The 20,088-nt window shown below is 38.4% G+C and overlaps 1 protein-coding gene across 1 annotated transcript in view; it reads left to right on the top strand.

The window, feature by feature from the left end:
• Window positions 1-18,908, top strand: part of nhsl2 (NHS-like 2) — a gene marked incomplete at its 5' end in the record, with an annotated part of 52,573 nt that extends 33,665 nt beyond the window's left edge. Inside the window, 6 exons of the mRNA XM_079456790.1 lie at window positions 6,073-6,225; window positions 9,356-9,498; window positions 9,935-10,124; window positions 12,868-15,360; window positions 15,468-15,606; window positions 15,769-18,908. Coding sequence (XP_079312916.1) covers window positions 6,073-6,225; window positions 9,356-9,498; window positions 9,935-10,124; window positions 12,868-15,360; window positions 15,468-15,606; window positions 15,769-16,090 — 3,440 coding nt within the window. The 3' untranslated portion in view covers window positions 16,091-18,908. The remainder of the gene's footprint in view (window positions 1-6,072; window positions 6,226-9,355; window positions 9,499-9,934; window positions 10,125-12,867; window positions 15,361-15,467; window positions 15,607-15,768) is intronic.
• Between the last annotated feature and the right edge of the window lie 1,180 nt (window positions 18,909-20,088).

Raw genomic sequence — 20,088 nt, 5'->3', positions numbered from 1 at the left:
ATGTGTTTGATTTAGTAAAACACAGTGTTGAGTATATTTTTCATCTAAATTGTAATTCTGTTTTCCATGTTTACACCTTAATCTTTCCACTAATTTTCATTTAAAGCTCTAGATTTGTCCCTTGGTCTACATAGGAATAATTTTACTATAGTTCACTCATAGGTGATTAATGTTTTCTTACTTTGTACTGTTGTAACAAAGCATCCCCTCATGTAATTTCTGTTCTTCCCTGTCCTGCTGTTTTTTAAGAATACTTTTGTGAATAACATAACAGAGGTTTTCTCCAGGTGCCTGCAGTCTATGCATTTGTCATTAAAGGTTGTGTTGTTTTTACTCTAGACTTCTTTCTTTGTAGATCCCAAGTGTGGCATGTAAAAAATATACAAACATACTAATATTAATTCTCTGAGTACGTTTTTCAAATTGATATAGCATGCCGCCTTTGAGCAAATACAGCATGCCAGATCCTGCTGTCAACAAGAAAGCCTTTAAATGTGGTGTCTTTGAGATCTAATAGAAGGCTGGGATTTGTTGCCCAGTGTGAAGTCTGGTTTACGGATACTGCAGGATCTAGAACCAAAATAAACAAGGGCAACACATGACATCATATTTTTGCCTTCCTATGCATATGAAAATAGAGTTTACATCAGCCAGTCACAACAAAACATTGAAACATCTACCTTTATTTAATTATACATTTTAAATGATTCATGACTTTCATATAATTCACAGTCCAAGTTTGTAATGTTAATGACAGCCATTTTTCCTGCGAGATATTCCTCATTCCGTATATCAATGGCATTACCAACGAGAGCTCTATCTAGCATGGCCCTAAGTGCTGTAAGCAACAGATTCATCTTTGCCTATACTCTAGTATGAGTCTACCACATTAATCTCTATCAGCCATTACCAAACATGTATTGAAGGGGAAATTGGACAAAAGTTTGCAGCATTTATAGCATGAGCTCATTAAATGAAGCATTTAAAGCCCTCTCACGCCAGACCTGACTAGGAGCTCTCTGGTGTATGTCTTAGGGGAAACACATATTAAATGAAAATCCTCCAGAGAAGTGGACTTGTGGGAGACACTTTCTACACATGTGTGATCTGATCCGGCTGTTCTGTTATTAGACCTTTTACAAGGTGAAGTGCTTTATTTAACACCAAACACTATATATGAATCACACGGGACAGTAAATTCTTCTGTCATGCTTTACTAAAACACTGTACTGTACATTTGTGTTTCATTCTTGTTATTTAGAAGGTGTTTGGTTATATTCAATGATGTAAGTTTTGGACAGGACAGTTGGATGACTAGGGCAGCATTTTGGAAATGGTTTGTATAGTACCTCGTATTTTTTTATGCAAACCCTTAGAAGCGAGTAAGCATTTTAACACTTTCAGTTCCATCGCCCCAAAGTCTATGGGTTTTTGAATGGGTTTTCGGTAAATCGCCTGAAACAAGGTCTGTGGTTAACAAAGCCTCTGAATATTTTCACGATTTAATCTATGACATAAAACACACAAGTTATAACCCACTCGTGATTTTGAAGGCTTTTTTGTGTCTTAAAAATAAGTTGCTGAAATGTACTACTCCCTTTGGCGGGGACGTCATTGGCGGGGAAAAAGCTGTCGTAGGCTTGGTGGTGACGTTGATATCGTTTAAATCCTCATGATAGCTTTTTACATCTGCTGATTGTATTTCAGCTTCAAAAGTAACAAATGTTGTGTTCATTTGTAAAGATTATCTTGATTATCTCTATCAAAATGTGTAAATATCATAAACCTTTGTTAATCACAGATCATATTTTTTTGAGATCTTCCAAAAGTCTGTGGGAAAAACACATAGGCTTCCAATTGAGGGAACCAGTGCGTTGCCAACGTCGGAGTTGGCCTACAAAAAATACATCATCTCTGCATTTCGTTGGGTGATACTAGTGGCACAGAAATAACACACTTGAATATTTATGTGTGATTTTATATATAGACCTATAATCTTATCTGTTCTGTGTTGTCTCTGGCTTTGCATTGGATAGGTAGACCCCAGCAGACGAACAAAAGGGGCGAATGAGTGGATGGAAATGGATAAGACAGGAGGGGTGGTGGAGGATGATGAACTCCAAAAGGCCAATGGTCACATTTCTTTTCCCACACACATTTCCTCTGTATGTAAGGCAAGGCGTGTGAACACATGCATGTGTTTGTGTTTATTAGCCATTGTGACAAATAGACACTTTCACTAACAGTCTGCCTTTCAGCACTTGTCATTCACACACACACACTGGCACCAGAGGAAACAGATGGGGAGAGGTGAAGGAGTGCACGGCAGGCCCCGAGGAAGCAGCACTCACCATAGTCAGCACTGCTGCATATGCAAACACATCACAGTCTCATAAACACTCAATGGCATGTTTCAGCGGAAAACAGTTGTAATGGAGGAGGTGTGATGGAATCTGTGTGTGCTGTCTTATGTGACGGTCACAATTGGGACAGAGATGTTTGTGGTTATGAGCGGTGGCACATCTCTAGGGGCCTGTGGTGCAAAATTCACTTCATGATCATCAATTCCTCGTAAGGAATAGTATTGATTTTTATTGAATTACTATGGAGAGAAGAACAAGAGATTACAAAAAAAAATTTCCCATCTGAGCTGTCTGTCTTACATTCCTTGTGGTGAGTTCACACATAGATCCCAGTGTCCAACCCTCGGCTGAATATTTACGTGTAGCTGTGACAGCTGAGAGAGGAGTTAGTGTTTTCATCATTAGCGGATTGATTTAATTCATTAAGCGTCTGTTTTATGTGATCACTTTGAGGACTGGGATTGGTTTTGCTGGGAACACAACATCTGCTGCTATGAGTCACTTTCGTTAGTGTTTCACAGCTTTTTATTGGTGCTTGTCCAGATGTGGTGGGAATATCGGCATGAGCCATTTCTTAACTCTGTTGGACATCTTCGGTTCTATATACAAAAAAGTAAAAATCCCATCAAGGTCTGTAGTCCTGCTTGACTGGGTGGAAATGCTTCAATCTCACACATCAGTGAAGGGAAGGAGGGAGGTGCAGAAAGAGAGTTTGAATTGGGATTCATGTCACTTCAATTATCATCCGAAAGTAATTGCTTTTGGCAGCACTCTCCGTACGATCACAGAGAAAAAACACAATTTGATTTCTGCATACATGTGAAAAAATTGTGCAATCCGATATGGGCTGGTGAGGGACACTTATACCCTTTTGCAAGTATATTCTTTGCTTACCTTCAGCACGTTTCTAAACACGGCACTTACATTTCAATCCCCATGTGCACATTTAAAAACCCGGTCCAGCTCCACTAATGAAATGTGTGAATATCAGAAGAAAAAGGGAATTTCTTATCAAAGCTCCCAGCGTCAGCAGGATAGACAGTATGTAAGGAATATGTGAGGAAGTCAGTCTAAAATGTATACTTACACTTTAATCAGATTTCTGTAAAATGTCTGAATGTCTGGTGTTGAGTATACTCAAAAAACTGTTAAAAACAACACATTTTGTGTTCAGTTAAGGACAAGACATTAATGAGTTGTTGTCCTTAACTGAACACATCTCTGTTATTTTTGACACAACACTTTGGTTACTTTCAACACAACTTGTGTGGTTTATTTCATTTACTCAAAACAAAATAAAACAAAAAATATATTATAGCATGGCGCTAGCAATGCCAAAGTCATGGGTTCGATCCCAGGGATTGCACATACTTAGATACAAATGTATAGTATAATGCAATGTAATTCACTTTGGATAAAAGCGTCTGCCAAATGCATACATTTAAATGTAAAATCGACACATAATGTGTTAAAATGCATAACACAAATAGTGTGTCAAGAATTAATATCATTACTGCTCAACGTTTGTTCTTTAGTTACTCAAAGACTATATAGTTTTCAATGTATAAGCATCCTATAAAGGATAAATAAAATAGATTTATAAGACAATTGTTGGCAAGACTAGACTAGTGCTGAATTACAGTAAAATAGCATATAATATATTTGTTCAGGTGCAATTTACCTTCATGAGAAAGTTCATATTGAAATCTTTGATAAAACTTAGGATCAAAGATTTTGACATCGCTTTTGAAACTCTAGAAGGAACATGTGAGATTTCGTCTCACAGAAAAAATCTGAACAGTACGCTTATGTAAAAGTCTGAATTATAACTTCTGTATCTGAATTTTAACTCCACTGAATCACACTTCTTTTCATTTTTCTTTATACTGTTACTGTTCTCAATAATTCTCCCACCTTTGTGTCTGACATATTGCCACTGTTTATGTGATATTGTTATGTGATATGTGATATTGAGTAGCAAACAGGTCCAACAAATATCGTCCAGACACATTCTGCACCATAACAACTCAACGAGGTAGAAGTGGGTTAACAGCAGCAGTCTGTTTGTTTCTCTTGGTGTTATTTTACCTAAGACATTTATTTAGTCTTGTAGCAAGAGAAGTATCACTGTAATATGCAGGGCAGCATGCACAAACTGCAAAAAATGACATTTTTACTAAGCATTTTTGTCTTGTTTTAAGTAAAAATATGTAAAACTTCTTAAAACAAAATAGAATTACTCGACAAGAAAATTGACCTAAGATATTTAGTCTTGTTTTATGAAAAATTAAATAAGAATTAAGTAAATTTAAAACAAGCCAAAAATATGCCAATGGGATTAGAAAAATAAACTTGAATTTAGTTGGATCTATTTCTCAAGTAACTTATTTAAGTTAATTTTTCTCACCCCATTGACCGATTTTTTGCTTGTTTTTACCATAAACTTACATAATTCTTATATTTTCCTCCTCAAAAAGAGACCAAATATCTTGGGTCAACTTTCTTGTCAAGAAAGTACATCTTGATTTAAGAATGTTTAGATATTTGTACTACAAATCAAGACAAAAACACTTTTTGCAGTGCATCATGAAAGATGTCATCTGGACCACACGGCGAGCTAAGTTTGCTTATACAGAAGTCAACTGGTTTATATATCCAGGGACCTCAAAATAGCCACACTGTCGCCATCATTTGAGTTAGAATGACGGGAGCTTGGTGCAAATTCAACGTGCCATGTTTTATTTCCTAGGGTTAAAAATGCAACTCTTATTACAATAAGAGTATAATGAATTATCTGTTTATGATTGAATGTAGAAAGATAAGATTTTTTTAAAAGATAAGATTTTATAATAGATGTTTAGAAATCTATAAGGTTACACAGGTTAGGTCATTTTTACATTTCGCATTCAACTTTTCTCGACACAGCCTCTCGCAGAGCACTTTTGGTTGTCCTAATGCTCAACATTTCGAGCTGTTCTTTGAATTTTGTCTATTTTTGTACTTTCAAAATTAGTTGAGTTACATAAGAGGGAGAAGTAGCATATTAATTTCCTCTTAGAGAACTAACACTGAAGTTGTAATTAAGTGTGCTCAGTTAACCTCTTGGGAGATGAGTGAGCTCTCTTTTCTTAAACTGTGTCTTTTCTGTCTCTCTGCTTTTTGGTTTTATAAACAAGACTTGTTGTTGGTAAGCAGATTTATACTTATAGGATAGATATTAACTTTGTACACCATTGCATTAAGACCTTAATTTGTATATCAATTCGCTGAACCTCTGACATTCTGAGTAATAAACATAAAATAGTAACTATTAATTATTTAGTTTTAAACAATAAAATAATACAAAGTAGCTTTGTGCAGTATCCAAACACTGATCAATACTGGCACATCAGCTCCGTTGGCCGTCTACCTCAATTTGTCTTGCCTGTTTGTGAAAATGACAGTAAAACATGTTATGGATGTTATGAATTAAATGTTATAATGATCAGATCACAGCCCTTCGATTGTAAAGCAAGCGTGCATTCCCTCCATGCGATGTTTCCACCTCTCTGCTGCTGTGGTGTGCAGATATATAAAGTGAGATGCAGATTTTGATCAGTTTATATATATGTATCTTTTTCTTTCCCCTCCCTCTTTTCTGCATCTCTCTCTCTCTTTATCTGCATCTCTCATTTTTTCTCCCCTCCCTCTTTCTCTCTCTCTCTGCCAGCCACCACCAACTTGGACTCCGAGAGCAAACGAACGGTCCACTTCCAATCGTCATGGCAACAGCATGTGAATGTGTTCGGTTCGTGGAGTAGGCCGGAGTGCGTGCAGGAACTGCACCAGGAGGCTCAGCTGAATCTACAGAGTATACTGCAAGGTAGGAGAGTCAGCTGCAGGCTGTTTGCCTGTGTGTCTTGGTACCACGAAAGATTGCGTCGCTGATTTTGTTGGATTCCACAGCACGATCGTCTGTCTGGATCCTGTGTGTTTTCATTTTTTGTGCATGTGGGTGTGCGTTTATGTTGTCTGCGAATATCCTCCACGTCCATTCCCTGTCTGTGTTTCCCAGTGCATGTATGAGATGCTGTATTTGTCTTTCTGTTCCTCCGAGCATCCTCTTGTTTTCCCTCCCCTGTCTATCTCGGTTATCTCTATCTCTGAATCATACTTTTCTGTGATCCATTTGATTCGGATTGCTTAACAGTATCGCTTTTTGTGTTCATTTCATTTCTCACTAAATGGTTGCATTGTTCCTTATGACTCCCGACGCTGTGCATTTGTGTTACTGTACAGGTTGAATATCCCATCTCTTTCCTTTTTTTCATATTACATATGATGTATTTATGATGTAGGGAGGCTATTCTTGTTGAAGCTGAGTATCAGATCGACTGGGCAGCTGTTGCTCAAACAACACTGAGTGGGTGGTCAGTTTTTATGAACGTATGCTATGTGAATAAACAGCAATTTGCCTTTGCATATGCCTGTCTGCTATTTGGAGATGGTATGCAAATATGACATTTTAAGTGGGTTTGGGGGCTGTTAGACCAGTTTAAAGGTAAAAATCTAAAAAGTTGACTAGATAAACCAATATTCCCTCTGATCTTGATGATAGTTACGGCCCTGGTGTTTTTAACAGTTGAAATTTTGGTGAACGGTTTTGTGTTTTCACTTTTAAAATACTGCTGTTTTGTTTGATAAAAATGTTTTCAATATATTTAGCACTAATAAAATGCAAACAAAAGTGTTGTGCCTAATTGGCTGTGTTTATTGGTGTCCTCAACAGCCCAATGAACTGCTGAAGGGCATTTGACAACAGAGCCCATGAATATTTAGCAGAGAGATGTATGTGCATACTGTAAATATAGTTTATGCCAGAAATGTTTGTGAAAAAAACACTCTTTTCTGCATGTATCTGTTAATTGTTTAGTCATATTATGTTAGCAAAATAAAGGGCTCAACAATACCGAACCTATTAAGCTTCCATAATTGTCAAGCTAATACATAAAGTTAATGGATGACATGTTAAATACCATGCACCCCATCCAATCAGATTTATTGTAGTATTGTAGTTTATTCTAATTTATTAATATTTTACATAAGGTTTCATTTTTATATATGTTTTAGCAATTTTATGGGCTTTTCTCATTTTGTTATTTGTTTGATTCTTTGTTTAGTTTCACTCATACTATTACATTTTATTTAGATTAAAAATATTTTTCCATTTTATTATTTGTTTATTTATTTTTTTATATTGTTATATCATTTGAATTAAGTGCTGAGACAACATTTTTGTTAGTTTTCAAATAATATTTAGGCGGATATTGAATATTTGATAACAGAAACGTTTTAATATCTTTAGTTTTTGTAACCCATAATACATAGCACCCAATTCATATAAATCATTTGCTTTCAATTATAACAAAATAAATGAATATAAAAAATAGACCAGAAACAAACTGTCCGAAGAGAATAGAAACGGTTCACTGTTACTCTTCAATGGAATTCTCCTTTATACACAAGACAAGGAGTGACCTATATTTAATAAATGGGTTTTTTTCATCATGTATCTTGTTAGGGGAGGCATTGAGGTTGTTCACGACCACTATGGAATCCTATACGCTTGAGTGGTTGTCATGTTGTTTAGGCAAGCCGTTCGGTTGGCTGATAGGAATTAGTCCCATTAGTTTTGCTGACTGGGAAGGAGGGGAGGGTGTGTCTCAAATACCTTCACACACATACACAACCACACTCTCACTTTTGTGTTGCTTTCTGGTGCCTTCTCTCATACATCTTTTAAGTATTGACAGTGGTCTTTGAAGCCTTCCACAGAGCTTCCTTGGGCACTTGTATGAACTTTTCTGGTGAGTTCTAACTTTCCAATTCACTTTCTTCTCTTTTGGTTAGATCTTGCTAGAGTTTGCATGAATATAATTCCCTAAACTGCACTGCAAAGAACGTTTCGTTAACTCTTGAGTGACCTTGTTGAGCTATATATGCTGGTATAGAGGATATAGGTTTTTTGTAATAAGCCAGAGGTTTGGAGAAGGGAGGATAGTTGTGTTTATTCAAGAATTTGCTTTGTATTGTTTAGAATACATTTCATTTACTAGAGTGAGTTTGGTCTTGTTACAGCTGCGGTGAATTATTCTTCAAAATGCATTTGAAAATTCCCAAATTTTTTGTATTCATGCACACATTGTTCGGTCCCTGCATGTTGGCAGTCCATCCAGCTTTAGTGTTGAGCTAACTTGAGATCTAAGTAAGGAGTTCTCATTAATGCTGTAATTCGAAAGCCATCTGGTCAAACATAAACAAAGAAGTGTCTCCAGGCCTTCAGCATGATAAATAAAACGCCAAAACATATTCAGAAGTCAATGCACAGCTGTAGGCTGTAGTATTACTGTGGACTTTTATGCGGTGGGATTTTAGTTCTCTCTTGTGCTTTGTTACGCATTGCCACAGCATGTGAAGAGGAATCGTCTCTATGAGGTTAAACTTGGGGCTTGGGGCTATTGTTGACTCCGGAGGTATGCCATTGTCTTAGACGGCCCTCCATTGCTAGGCAACCACAACTCTTAGAGTGTGGCATCCCATTTGGCAACAGAGGGAGCATATCCCTTTCTTTAACACCATCGCACATCACTCATATACACACACCCAGACCTTATAAGCTATAAGTGGGAAGGATACAAACCTGTACACACAAACATATTACTGAATAGTAAGGGTTAAGAAGCCTGGATAATTGGAGGACAAACTGTTTGTATGTGCGTGTATAATGGGTGGGGTTAAAGGGAATGTTTTGGGGGATTAGAGTGGCTACAATCATGGAGTGGGGGCTTTCAAAGAGAGACCTTTGGAATGAATGAAATGATAATCAGACTGTTTACAAGAGCCTTAGGGAACGTTTTAGACAATGCGAACGAGAGGGATTTCACGAATACTACATTTCTGCAAATTGCATGTCTCTCGGGGCTTTTTCTAACTTTAAAACTCTGTCTACTCAGATTTTGAGGAGCAGCTGTATGATAACAGAGTGACAGGACAGACATTCAGACACTGTTCCTCGCCGAGCTCCGAGGACACGTCAACCACCCTCAGCCGATCCCCTTCCTCACTCAGCAACAAGAAGACAGAGTTTGTTTTTCTGGTAAATTAGTTTGTATTAGCTCTCAAATGAAACTAGTTGCTTTTTGACTAGGTTTACTAGGCACATTAATTGGATTCTGATGCGGGTCTAGAAAATAATTTCTTATAAAGCATTATTGTTTTGCAGATGTAATTGCATTTGGTTTGTCCCTTGAGTATAAACAGCTAATATCTGTTGTCGGGTTCTGAGCATGTTACTATAAACGTTACAGTTTAATCATGAATATTTACACATCCTGATGGATTAATCATTCATACATTGATCATTATCTGCTTGAAAAAACGAAACTCACATTGGAGTGTTTGAAAATAAAAATTAAATTCATTGAGCAGTTCTGCTGTAATTGAGAAATGGCCAATAATGAATACATTGTTTGAGAATTAGCAATCTTGCAAGCATTAATTTTACACACAAGAACTTGTTTTTCACTCTTTAGCCTGCGAGTAAGCAGGTGTGTGAGGATGAGACCACAACATTAGGGGTCCGGGCGCAGGACCCCAGCCCCTGCGCTTCAGAGAAGTCCCTTCTAGGCTGGAATGCCTCAGTTAGCCCCCCTGTTGCAGAGAAACCTCGCTGGCACCTGAGCAGACATACTCCTTCTCGCCTTGTCCCCATTGAGATCACAGGTAAGCGTGACTCAGCCTATTTTCTGCATTATATTTTGTTTCTATCCATTTGAAGTCTTGAAGGATAGTCGGTTCTGTTTCAATAGATTTACACATTTTTTATGAGATTTTTTATTTTGTTGTCTATTGTTTTACAACTTTTACCTGAATTATTGAAAATGATACATTTTAGTATTTTGTCATGGAATGAGTGCATTTCCCAGAGAATATATGATTGTGTGCGGCTAATATTCCCTCAGCTATGTCTGTATTATTGAGGGGGAAAACTCAGACGTAACATGAATATTTAAACAACATACTGCAACCTCTTTTTTGACATGTGTTCCGTGGGAAAAATGAATAAACAATTTAATAGAATCTTTAAATTTAGTTTAATTTATACTTAAAACAAAAAAATAAATTTTTCCAGTGAAATAAAACAAAAACATAATTAATATATTCCTAATCTCAGATAAATAAGGCTTTAGGTAAAAATTTTTTAGGTAAATATATATCATAGGTGTAACATTACATTTAGTCATTTAGCAGACGCTTTTATCCAAAGCGACTTAGAAAAGGGTTTCAGAGAGCAATAAGCGATATGTCATACAAAGAGCAATAGTAATAGGTGCTAATAAAAGTTACTAGTTTCAACAAAAGCTAGACCACTACCTGTTGAGAGAAGAGGGTTAGTGTACTTTCTTTTTTATTTGTAACCAAACAGATCTCCTCCCCCATTGACTCCCGTAGTATTTATTTTTTCCCTACTATGGCAGTAAATGGGGGATGAGATATGTTGGGTTGCTGACATTCTTACAAATATCTCCATCTGTATTCATCAGGATTTATTATTTTATATAGCTTTGAAACAATCTGAGGCTGAGTAAATGATGACCGAATTTTCATTTTTTGGTGAACTTTCCCTTTAATGAATTGATTCGATTGATCATCATATCATCATCATTTCCGTCCCACATCCTCATGTCTTAGTTCTTATGCTATTATGATTAGAGTTGAATTCTAATTAATTAACTTAGAGAAGTAATATTAGTTCATATTCATATCTTGGCAATTCTGAGCAAATTTTTTGAGATTCTTGAGATCTCTCCTGCAACTGAAGAGACACATGTAAGATGACCAGGGTTTTAGAAGAAACATCTTGGAATTAGACTTAGAGTAATCTCAATGGCACTGTAGGAGAAGCCAGTGTGAGATCAATGAGATTTTAAGCATCTGTCTTTCAACATGATCAGATATTTCAGACCCTTGTAACATTTTATGAATGTAGCCTACATAAAATTTAGAAGTCCTTTTACCTTCTCTCTCAATCCATCATCCTATTCTTCAAGTGAGATACACGTCCCTTGTTGCAATTGTACTTTTGCTTTCCTTCCCTCTTTCTATCTCAGCTGTCCCACACCCATCCTTCTAAATGTCCTTCTTGACTACCTTTCTGTTACCCCTTTTTGCCCAGACACACCAGAGAGATGGCTGGATCTGTAAACACAGTTAATGCTGTGCTTAGGGAGCCTGAGGTCTGATTCCCAACGTAGTTCTGCTCTTCACCCGCTAAAGATAATGAACAGGTAGCTGTTGCTATGGCAACATGCAGCTCTCCCTCTTTCACTTAGCTAGGAAGCACAGAAAAAGCTGCATAGAGTGAGAGACATACAGTGTAAGTGAGAGAGAGAGAACTGCTGAGGAAGGGTGGGTGAAACAGCAAAGGTTTTTTACCTACTTTTATTGGTATTTTCATGAATGAAGCCAGCTCACATGTTGGGAGGTAATGAGGCTTCTGTGGGTGTCTTCAGTGAGGAAAAAAGAGGGCATCAAGTTAAAGAATATAGTGAGAAGTGGGCTTAATTAGCACATTACTTTCAGTTCCTTTCATCATTGTTGAATGCTAGGCATTCTCACGGCACCACCGCCTTCACCGTTTCCACTTATTAAACAGCCAGTCCAATGCAATATATTTTAAATCTTGAAAACACAGCAAAAGGTTACACATTTACTGTCTCTTAGCAATTGAAAAAAGGTTCATATAAAACCATTGGTTTGTGTTCAGTCAACACCCAGCACTATTTCCCAGTGTCCATTGTCTGATTTCATTTTGTCAGATCAATCAGGCACCATGATCAAGTCTCCAGCTAACCATCTATCTCATGTTGGCTGTTGCTTTATCTATAATATACTTTCATTCATAAATGTAACAAAATGCTTGTTAAAGCCAGATCATGTGTGGAATAATACACCATTTTAAGGTTTTTAGTAACAAATATAACAGTTTGAGCTTGCTCATAAACTAAACTTAATTTATTTCACTGAGGACTGTCAGTTAGTCTGACAGCTGGTATCTCATATCTTGCCTCAGGCCAGAGCTTTGATAAGCACTCCGCACAGCACAGAGAACTCCGGGCCCCCTTTAGAACTGATTCAGCGGTCAACCCAAAAACCATTCGCCGCCCGAGGAGTGTGGTTGCAGGTCCTGATGTCACGCTGCACTGCCAAGGTGACTAACTGAATCTAATAGGAGACAGGGTCTCAAACAAAAGAAACAGGAAAAGGACAATGGGCACTGATAAGTGATGTTTACATAAGTAATTTGTAAATCTAAAATCAAATGTTTGTTAGGGCCGCACAGAGGCTTTAGCAAACTCAGATTACAGTTTTTCTTAGTCATCAATGTTATGAATTTGAATTCAATTTATTTAAGTATGATGCACTGACTTTAAAACTTATTTATTTAAACGTATTTTGTCTTTAGGTGACAGCAAAATTCTTGCTGTAGATCTTATACAAGGTGCCTGTTCCCCTGAATCCTCTCAACCCAGATCGTTGGAGCCCACCAGCGATAACACAGGTAAACAGCATATCCCCCTTCGGAAAACCCAAAGTGACCTGGAGCACAGTGTCCCCCAATCCCCGAAGACCCCATCAGGCATGATGGATCATGCCACTCTGATGTGTCCCAGTCCCTCCTGGAATGGCCCAAAAGGTTCCACGTTCTCTCCTTCCTGGAATGACTCCTACAACTATGCCATGGTTACTAGCCCTGCTTCCAACCAGCATATATCTAAAACTGGAATGTTAACACCTGGAGTTGAAGGAGGTGGTTTACTGTGCCCATCTCAGACCAGTTCGTGTCTCTCCATGAGCTCAGGGTCACACTCCAGTTCTTTCACCTCTATCTCTGAACCATATGGGCACAAGATGTACACAGTCATACAAGGGAGTGGTGTTGCTATAGGACGACAGAATGATACTGATGGGGAAGCTTCCATTCTGACCACAGTTAGAAGCATCGGCAAAAGTGAGAAAGAGAAGAGATCAGCACGGTCCAACGTGTTCAGGTTCCGTGAACGCTCTCTTTCAACGCCAACAGACTCTGGGTCTTTTTGCTCAGCAGATAATCTCTGTTCTCCAGGTGAGACTGTCACTGTTGTTCCAGAAGGTGCGAGTTATGCCCTGCTATATCCAAGTAACAGCTCTGAAGATGGCACCAGCACTGATAATGTTTCTGTGACTACAGACTTTGTTCCTGACGGTCGACTGAGGTCACGTTCGCGCAGTATCTCACTAAAGAAATCAAAGAAAAAGCCACCACCTCCAGTACGTAGTGTATCTCTAATGAAAAATCTATCGGAGGCTGGAGGTTTGGGCTCCTACCACAGAGTAGCTCATTTCAGAGATGGCAGACCCAAAAGCCTCTTTCTCCCTCGGGATCACCATATTCAAGATTCATTCCAGCCTGATTTCTTAATTTCAAGGCCGGAAGAAGACACGAATCAGGCCCACAATAGCTTAGAAACATCATCTGATATATCTCAGCCTCCCGACAGGGAAGCAGATCTTGGCTTTCCTCCTCACTGGCAGCTTAATGAGTGGAAGTCCAACAACGATCCCTACCGTTCACTATCAGGTTCAAGCACAGCGACAGGTACCACTGTTATTGAGTGCATGAAGGTACGGGGCAGCTCAGAGTCCCTAGATTCACCCTTAACGTCACGAGCTACCTCTCCCTCCCAGCTTTCTATTGAGGCTGAGACCAAGGTATCTCCCTTCAAGCCCCCATGCCTTATATCCCCATCCAGTGGCTACTCAAGCCAGTCTGAAACTCCCACCCCAACCATATCAAACACCGTCATCACCGGTCCTCCCCCAGTTGGCTGCAAGATGCGTCCAAAGATTCCAGAGCGTAAATCTTCCCTCCCACCAACCTCTGCAAAGGATAAATCTCGTTCACGTCTTTCATTTGAACTGCCTGCAAACACTCAACTGGACCTGTCCAATGTCAAACACAAGCCTAAAGCCAGCCGACGCCACTCGGACACTTCCACAGCCAATAAACCAGGTAAACTGAATCCAAGTCAGTCATCTGTCCCTGTAGTTACCACAACAGACTTGCGAAGTATACGCCTTCGTTCAGTAAGCCGCTCTGAACTTGAGGACAGCCCTGATGGCTCGTCTGACATTATAGAGGAAGAGCAAAGTCGAGACCTCAGCCCTCCTATCACCCCCTCAGAAACAAAACAGTCTAGGCCGCCCATTGCAATGAAGCCACCTCTACCTAAACGACCCATGAACTTAATGCTTAAATCTCCCGCATCCTCCCCCCTGGCACCTGAATCTCCTCCGTCCTCCCCTGTGGACCGACCCATGCCTGTTGGAAACATCTACATGGTTGTACGCAAGCCCAAACCTAAAAGGACAGCTCAGTCACCACTATGCACATCTGGAATATCCTCACAAGAGAAACTACACAGCCATGCACCTCCTCTCCCCGAGTTTGACCTGGAACATGGGATTCCCATTGAAGAGGATCTTCCATCTCCAAGTAGCCCAGAACGAGAGGATAAAAGTAAGACCCTACCAAGTAGAATGACAATATCCTGTTTAGCAGAGTTAGACAAAAAGAAGCCCAAGGTACCCCCTCCAGTGCCCAAAAAACCCAGTGTCCTCCTTCTACTCCCTCCAAGCACCCAAACTAATGGCAGTGCAGAGAAGCATATTCTTTCTGACAGTGTCACCCAGTCACCCATAGGTCCATCACCATCTGAGATTGAGGAACATTATAACCAAGATGAAGATCAAGATCATCCTAAAACACAAAAACTACATGGAAACCATGAAGGTCTTGAAAGTTATGAAACCCCTGAGGATCAAGAGCATGATGTTGTTGTAGAAGAGGACAGTTTGAAAGATTCAGCTTCTCATCAAATTATGGAATACAGGACACCTACAGCAGAGACAGAAACAGGTTAAAGAACATTTAATATGTTCAGTTAAGCTTACAGTTAGTATTTATTGTTTTTTAAGTTTAGGTTGTGAGTATGGTTTAATACGTTTTTTTTAAATCTCACACAGACCCAGAAATATTGGAGGAGAACAGTTCTGTGGTTGACAAGATGGAACTGCACATTAGTGAAGAAACAGATGATGATGTATTTGTCCACACTCCAACAGCAACTCATACCACTGAGGATCTCTTCACCATCATACACAGGTAAAGAATTTGCATTTAAACATTTAAATGCATCTATTAACTTAAGTAATTTTTTGGTCTCACATTACATCATTGATATAATTATAAAAAGTAGTGCTGTAAAGTGTGTGACGTCATGCCTGTAATCAGTTACATACTATGTGTAATATTCTACCTACCTAGGTCAAAGAGAAAGGTTCTTGGGCGCAAGGAACCAACCGACTCATTCGGAAGCAGACAGTGTCTGGTCTCACCTGTGAAAATCAGTAGCACCGACCTCCGAACCATGGGCCTTGGGACCACTCCTCGGTCAAGCTCACGGAATGAAAACTTCATGGCTCTTCTGCAGAAGAGGAGCAGTAAAGCCAGCAGTGGCACCCGAGTCTCTGCCATGGAGTTGTTAAAGAGCACAAACCCACTGGCACGACGAGTCACCGAATTCTCTCAGTCACAATCAGATGCGAGCGAAACAAACACACCTAAACCAGCTTCACAGGACCAGTGATTCCACCGAGGACCACAGGCTGGATATCAATATGGCTCGTTTTCTGTTTCACTCCACTGCCCATCTAAATGGTTTATTTTTCAAGGACCTCCAGCTGTCAGAAATGAACTCCATTTGAGTTGGTGGCGGATTGTACCGATGCTGTTATGGAGCATGATCTGTGATAAAGGAAACCGAACCCACCATGATACAAAATTCTGGGGTAGATCTGTAATTCTGGATGTGATTATGAAACTGACATGAAGAAATATTTTCAGACTGTTTATTTCATTATGGAGCTTTGCCTATGTGTTTGGCTCAGCCAAAGTTTACTCTGCCAATTATCTAGCGGTGGACTAGAAAGTGTCTTAGTAGGATAATTGCGTTTTAAAAGACTGCACAAACTCACACAGAAAGAGGAGTGTATGACCTGAGTCAGAAACATTCCAGAGAAGTTGTAAGCAAGACCTGGTACCCCTAAAAATGAAGCACTTTCACCAGTACATTAACTAGTTTACAATATAAAAAAAGCTATATTGTTTTATTTTTTCAAAAAAGATGAAAGGCCATATAAATGTCTTCTTGAGTTTAATATGTACAAAACAATATATACACACAATATATTCTAAAATGTAAATTCATAACTGCTTGATCAAGGACATGAAGTATGTCCATCAGTGACTATTCTTTGGAAACTGCCTATTATTTTACAAACTCACAGCACATGGGGGATCAAATTTGTCATCATTTGTCACCTGAACCACTCTATAGATCTTCCCAAACTGCCGGAAGTGTAAACACACAGCATATAGCTATGCTTGTGCATCATGGAAAACAACAAATCAAAACCATGATAGGGAAACTATTTTGTGGAAAAATGTGAACATGAGGGAAAAGCACAGGGAGTAGGTATGAAGGTCAGGACATTTACCTACAGAAAAGAGAATTGGGTCATCAGTTTGACCCTGACGGTCAATCTGGGTCCAGTCTCTCAGGGGTTTCTTTACATCTCAGGAAACCCACCATTGCTACTGGTCTGGGTGTATTATCTCTTTAGAGATTAACCTCAAGACCAAATTTTAAGGATTGTGGATGGTACAGGAAGTCCTGATCTAAATATCTATCTTCTCTCCACAGTCCCCAAATAATCTCACATGCCTACAAAAATGCAAAGCTTTCCACAGTGTGTCCATTTCAGACTATGCATCAAAGCTGCATCCGACCTGTTCCCGTGCCAGTATTGACATTGAACGTCTTTGAATGTTAGGAAAAGACAAAACTCATCAGTGTTAAATTTCAATCCCCCCAAAAATGTAATGGTTGCCCTTAATGTCACTGCAAGCTTGGATTGTACAACATTTGAACATGCAAAGACTTTGTGGACTTTGATCAAATGTGCTCATTTACTCAAGCAGCTCATCTTTGGTAAATTAACTTGTCATCCTTCATTGTGGGAATTTCAGAGACTATCAGACAGACAACAGACAGCTGCACTTGAAAACAGCTTCTTCTTACCATTCCCCTTTCTCACGTGACTATTCCTCTGGCTCGCAATCAAACGATGGACAGAACCCGGTGCTATTGAGCCGGAGTGCCCTCAGCAGTCCAGGAGAGGAAGTGCTTGGCAAAAATCTGTTCTAACTCTTAAACACGTACTCTCAATGTTAATTAAAGACAAGTCGTTCAGGTATTCCGACCATATGAAAAAAAGAGACTGAATACTACATCATTAAAATAGTGTGTGACATTTGTTTTCAATATTTAGTGAATGAAAAAATCTGACAACCAGTGTTTATTTGCCTTGTACTATGGCGTGAAGCCTCTGTGTTTTTAAATGCCTTGGTATTGCACTTCTGTAGAAGTATGCAGAGTTTCTTTTACTCTTTTTAGGATTTACTACTATAATATTTATCATTACTCTTGTGTACTCTGTGCTTAATCCTATCGGTGTCAACAGTACTCTCACAGGTACAAACAGAAGAGAGGTGAGAGGAAGATGGTAGTACTTGGGCAAAACTAAATATAGAGATGTATCACAACATATGTACCTTTGTGGACTGTTAAAAGCCTTGTGCATCAATAATGGAAATCCCTGAGAAGGATGATACAGTATGTCCAGCTTCTAAACAGATGATATGCTACATCCTTCAGAGAGATGTGCTTTCTTTAAAATCACATTAGTAGCATTTGACACAGTGACCTAAAAAAGCAAGATGTGGACTATTCACCAAATGTGGACGTCTTTGTTTACAGTACTTCCACCCCATGCTAGACGATTTTTCCTCTTTCCTTATTAATACAATGGGGATACATTCTAAAGCCAATTTTTGTACACAGAGGAGAGACAAAACTGCTGCACAACAATAAAAAAGTGCCAACTAAGAAAAATAACAATTTGGGCAAAGCATTGGCGGAAATTGTTTCTAAGCCCTTAACAAGTTTGTTGCAGTAAATGGGAACCATCATTTAATCAATGCTTGACATCATTACATTTACACACAGGTAAAGATGAGACTTAAGTATTATAGATGAGATATAAGTATGCCAGTGCACAAAGGCTCTCTCAGTTGTGTATGACAGATTGCCAGAAAAAGCTTTACAAATTATTAGATTACCCTTACGCGTTGGAAATAGAAGAGATGGGTTGTGGAGGCAAGATAATACTGAGAAAATTATATTTTTGTTATTTTATCCTTGAACAGACTGCATATACAGACCTCACCCTCCAGCAGAAATTATACAATTGGTGTGAGATCTCTAAATCAATTGCAGTATGTCTTGCCTACTGTATGTGGTAAAAGGTATATCATTAAAATAAATTATTTTCTTGCATAACACTTCTCTGATATCTTGTGTTTTTTATACTTCACAATATAGGCCTACTTCGCAAGCTTCACAATTATTTGCATTATACCGTTTTGTTTCTATTTAAATTCACAGACCGTCTCTGCAAGCCTAATATATATGACATCTAAGATCCTTCCATTTTCCTTTGGGTAGAAATTTAAGCAACATTGCCCCCTTGTGGGAATTTTTTTCTATTTACAAATCTAAATAATCACTCCCTTATCGAAAATACGTTTATTCAAGTGTTCTATAAGTATACTTATTTTAAATGTTAAAATAAGAAAGTATACTTTCAGTCTACTTATGTACTTCTTAGAAATATACTTTACGTACTTCTCAGAAATATACTTAAATGTACTTTATTAAACTATACAGATTTTACAGAGTGAAAAGTTTAAGTATATTTGGCCTATACTTGTACTAAATCTTTTGTCCTTTAAGCATACTTGTGTCTATTCTTTTGCTTGAGTAGCCTATTAAATACTTATCTCAAAGTTAGTGGTGCTCTTCTTATTATTCGTTTTTTGTCTGGACAAAATATTGTGCATAACTTGTCCCCCTACTCTTTGTCGTTGACCCATAAATGATATGTAGAATTAAGCAGCTTATACGCTCAGAGTTGTGCTATGACTTTAAAAGTGATCATGCATACGATGGCGGTGAAGCTATAAAGCCATGCCCTAGCAAACATTTAGAGCACCCTAGAAACCACCTCACCACACCTTTGCAATGGCCCAGAATATCTTAGCAACACCATAGCAACCACCTAAAAACACTTTGAGTGCCAAGTCTTGCCAAAGCAAATAAAGTTTTACATATTTCATAACCTTCACATTTTCTTCCAGTTTTTCACAATGTCTTATAATTAATTTACATAGCTAGTTTACACAGTAACAAATATGACTTGTCTTGGAATCAAATAAATACAAATGTGTGGAACTTAAATGCTTGCTTAAAAAAAGTGTGCATTTATTTTTTCTTAAATGAGTTTAACTAAGTAATAACAACTCTGAACTTCACTCAATATATTCATTTAACTGTACTTAAGTTACATGTGAATATTGGGGTGTGTGCTTTTCTATCAAATTTTTTTAATGCTGAATTGCTTCATTTTCGTTGTTCAACATAGCAGTCTCGTGAAATGAGTTCTACTAGTAAGTAAAGTACTGTAA

Source organism: Barbatula barbatula, assembly GCF_947034865.1.
Source record: "Barbatula barbatula genome assembly, chromosome: 1".
NCBI lineage: Eukaryota > Metazoa > Chordata > Actinopteri > Cypriniformes > Nemacheilidae > Barbatula > Barbatula barbatula.
This window is presented reverse-complemented; position numbering and strand designations above follow the sequence as displayed.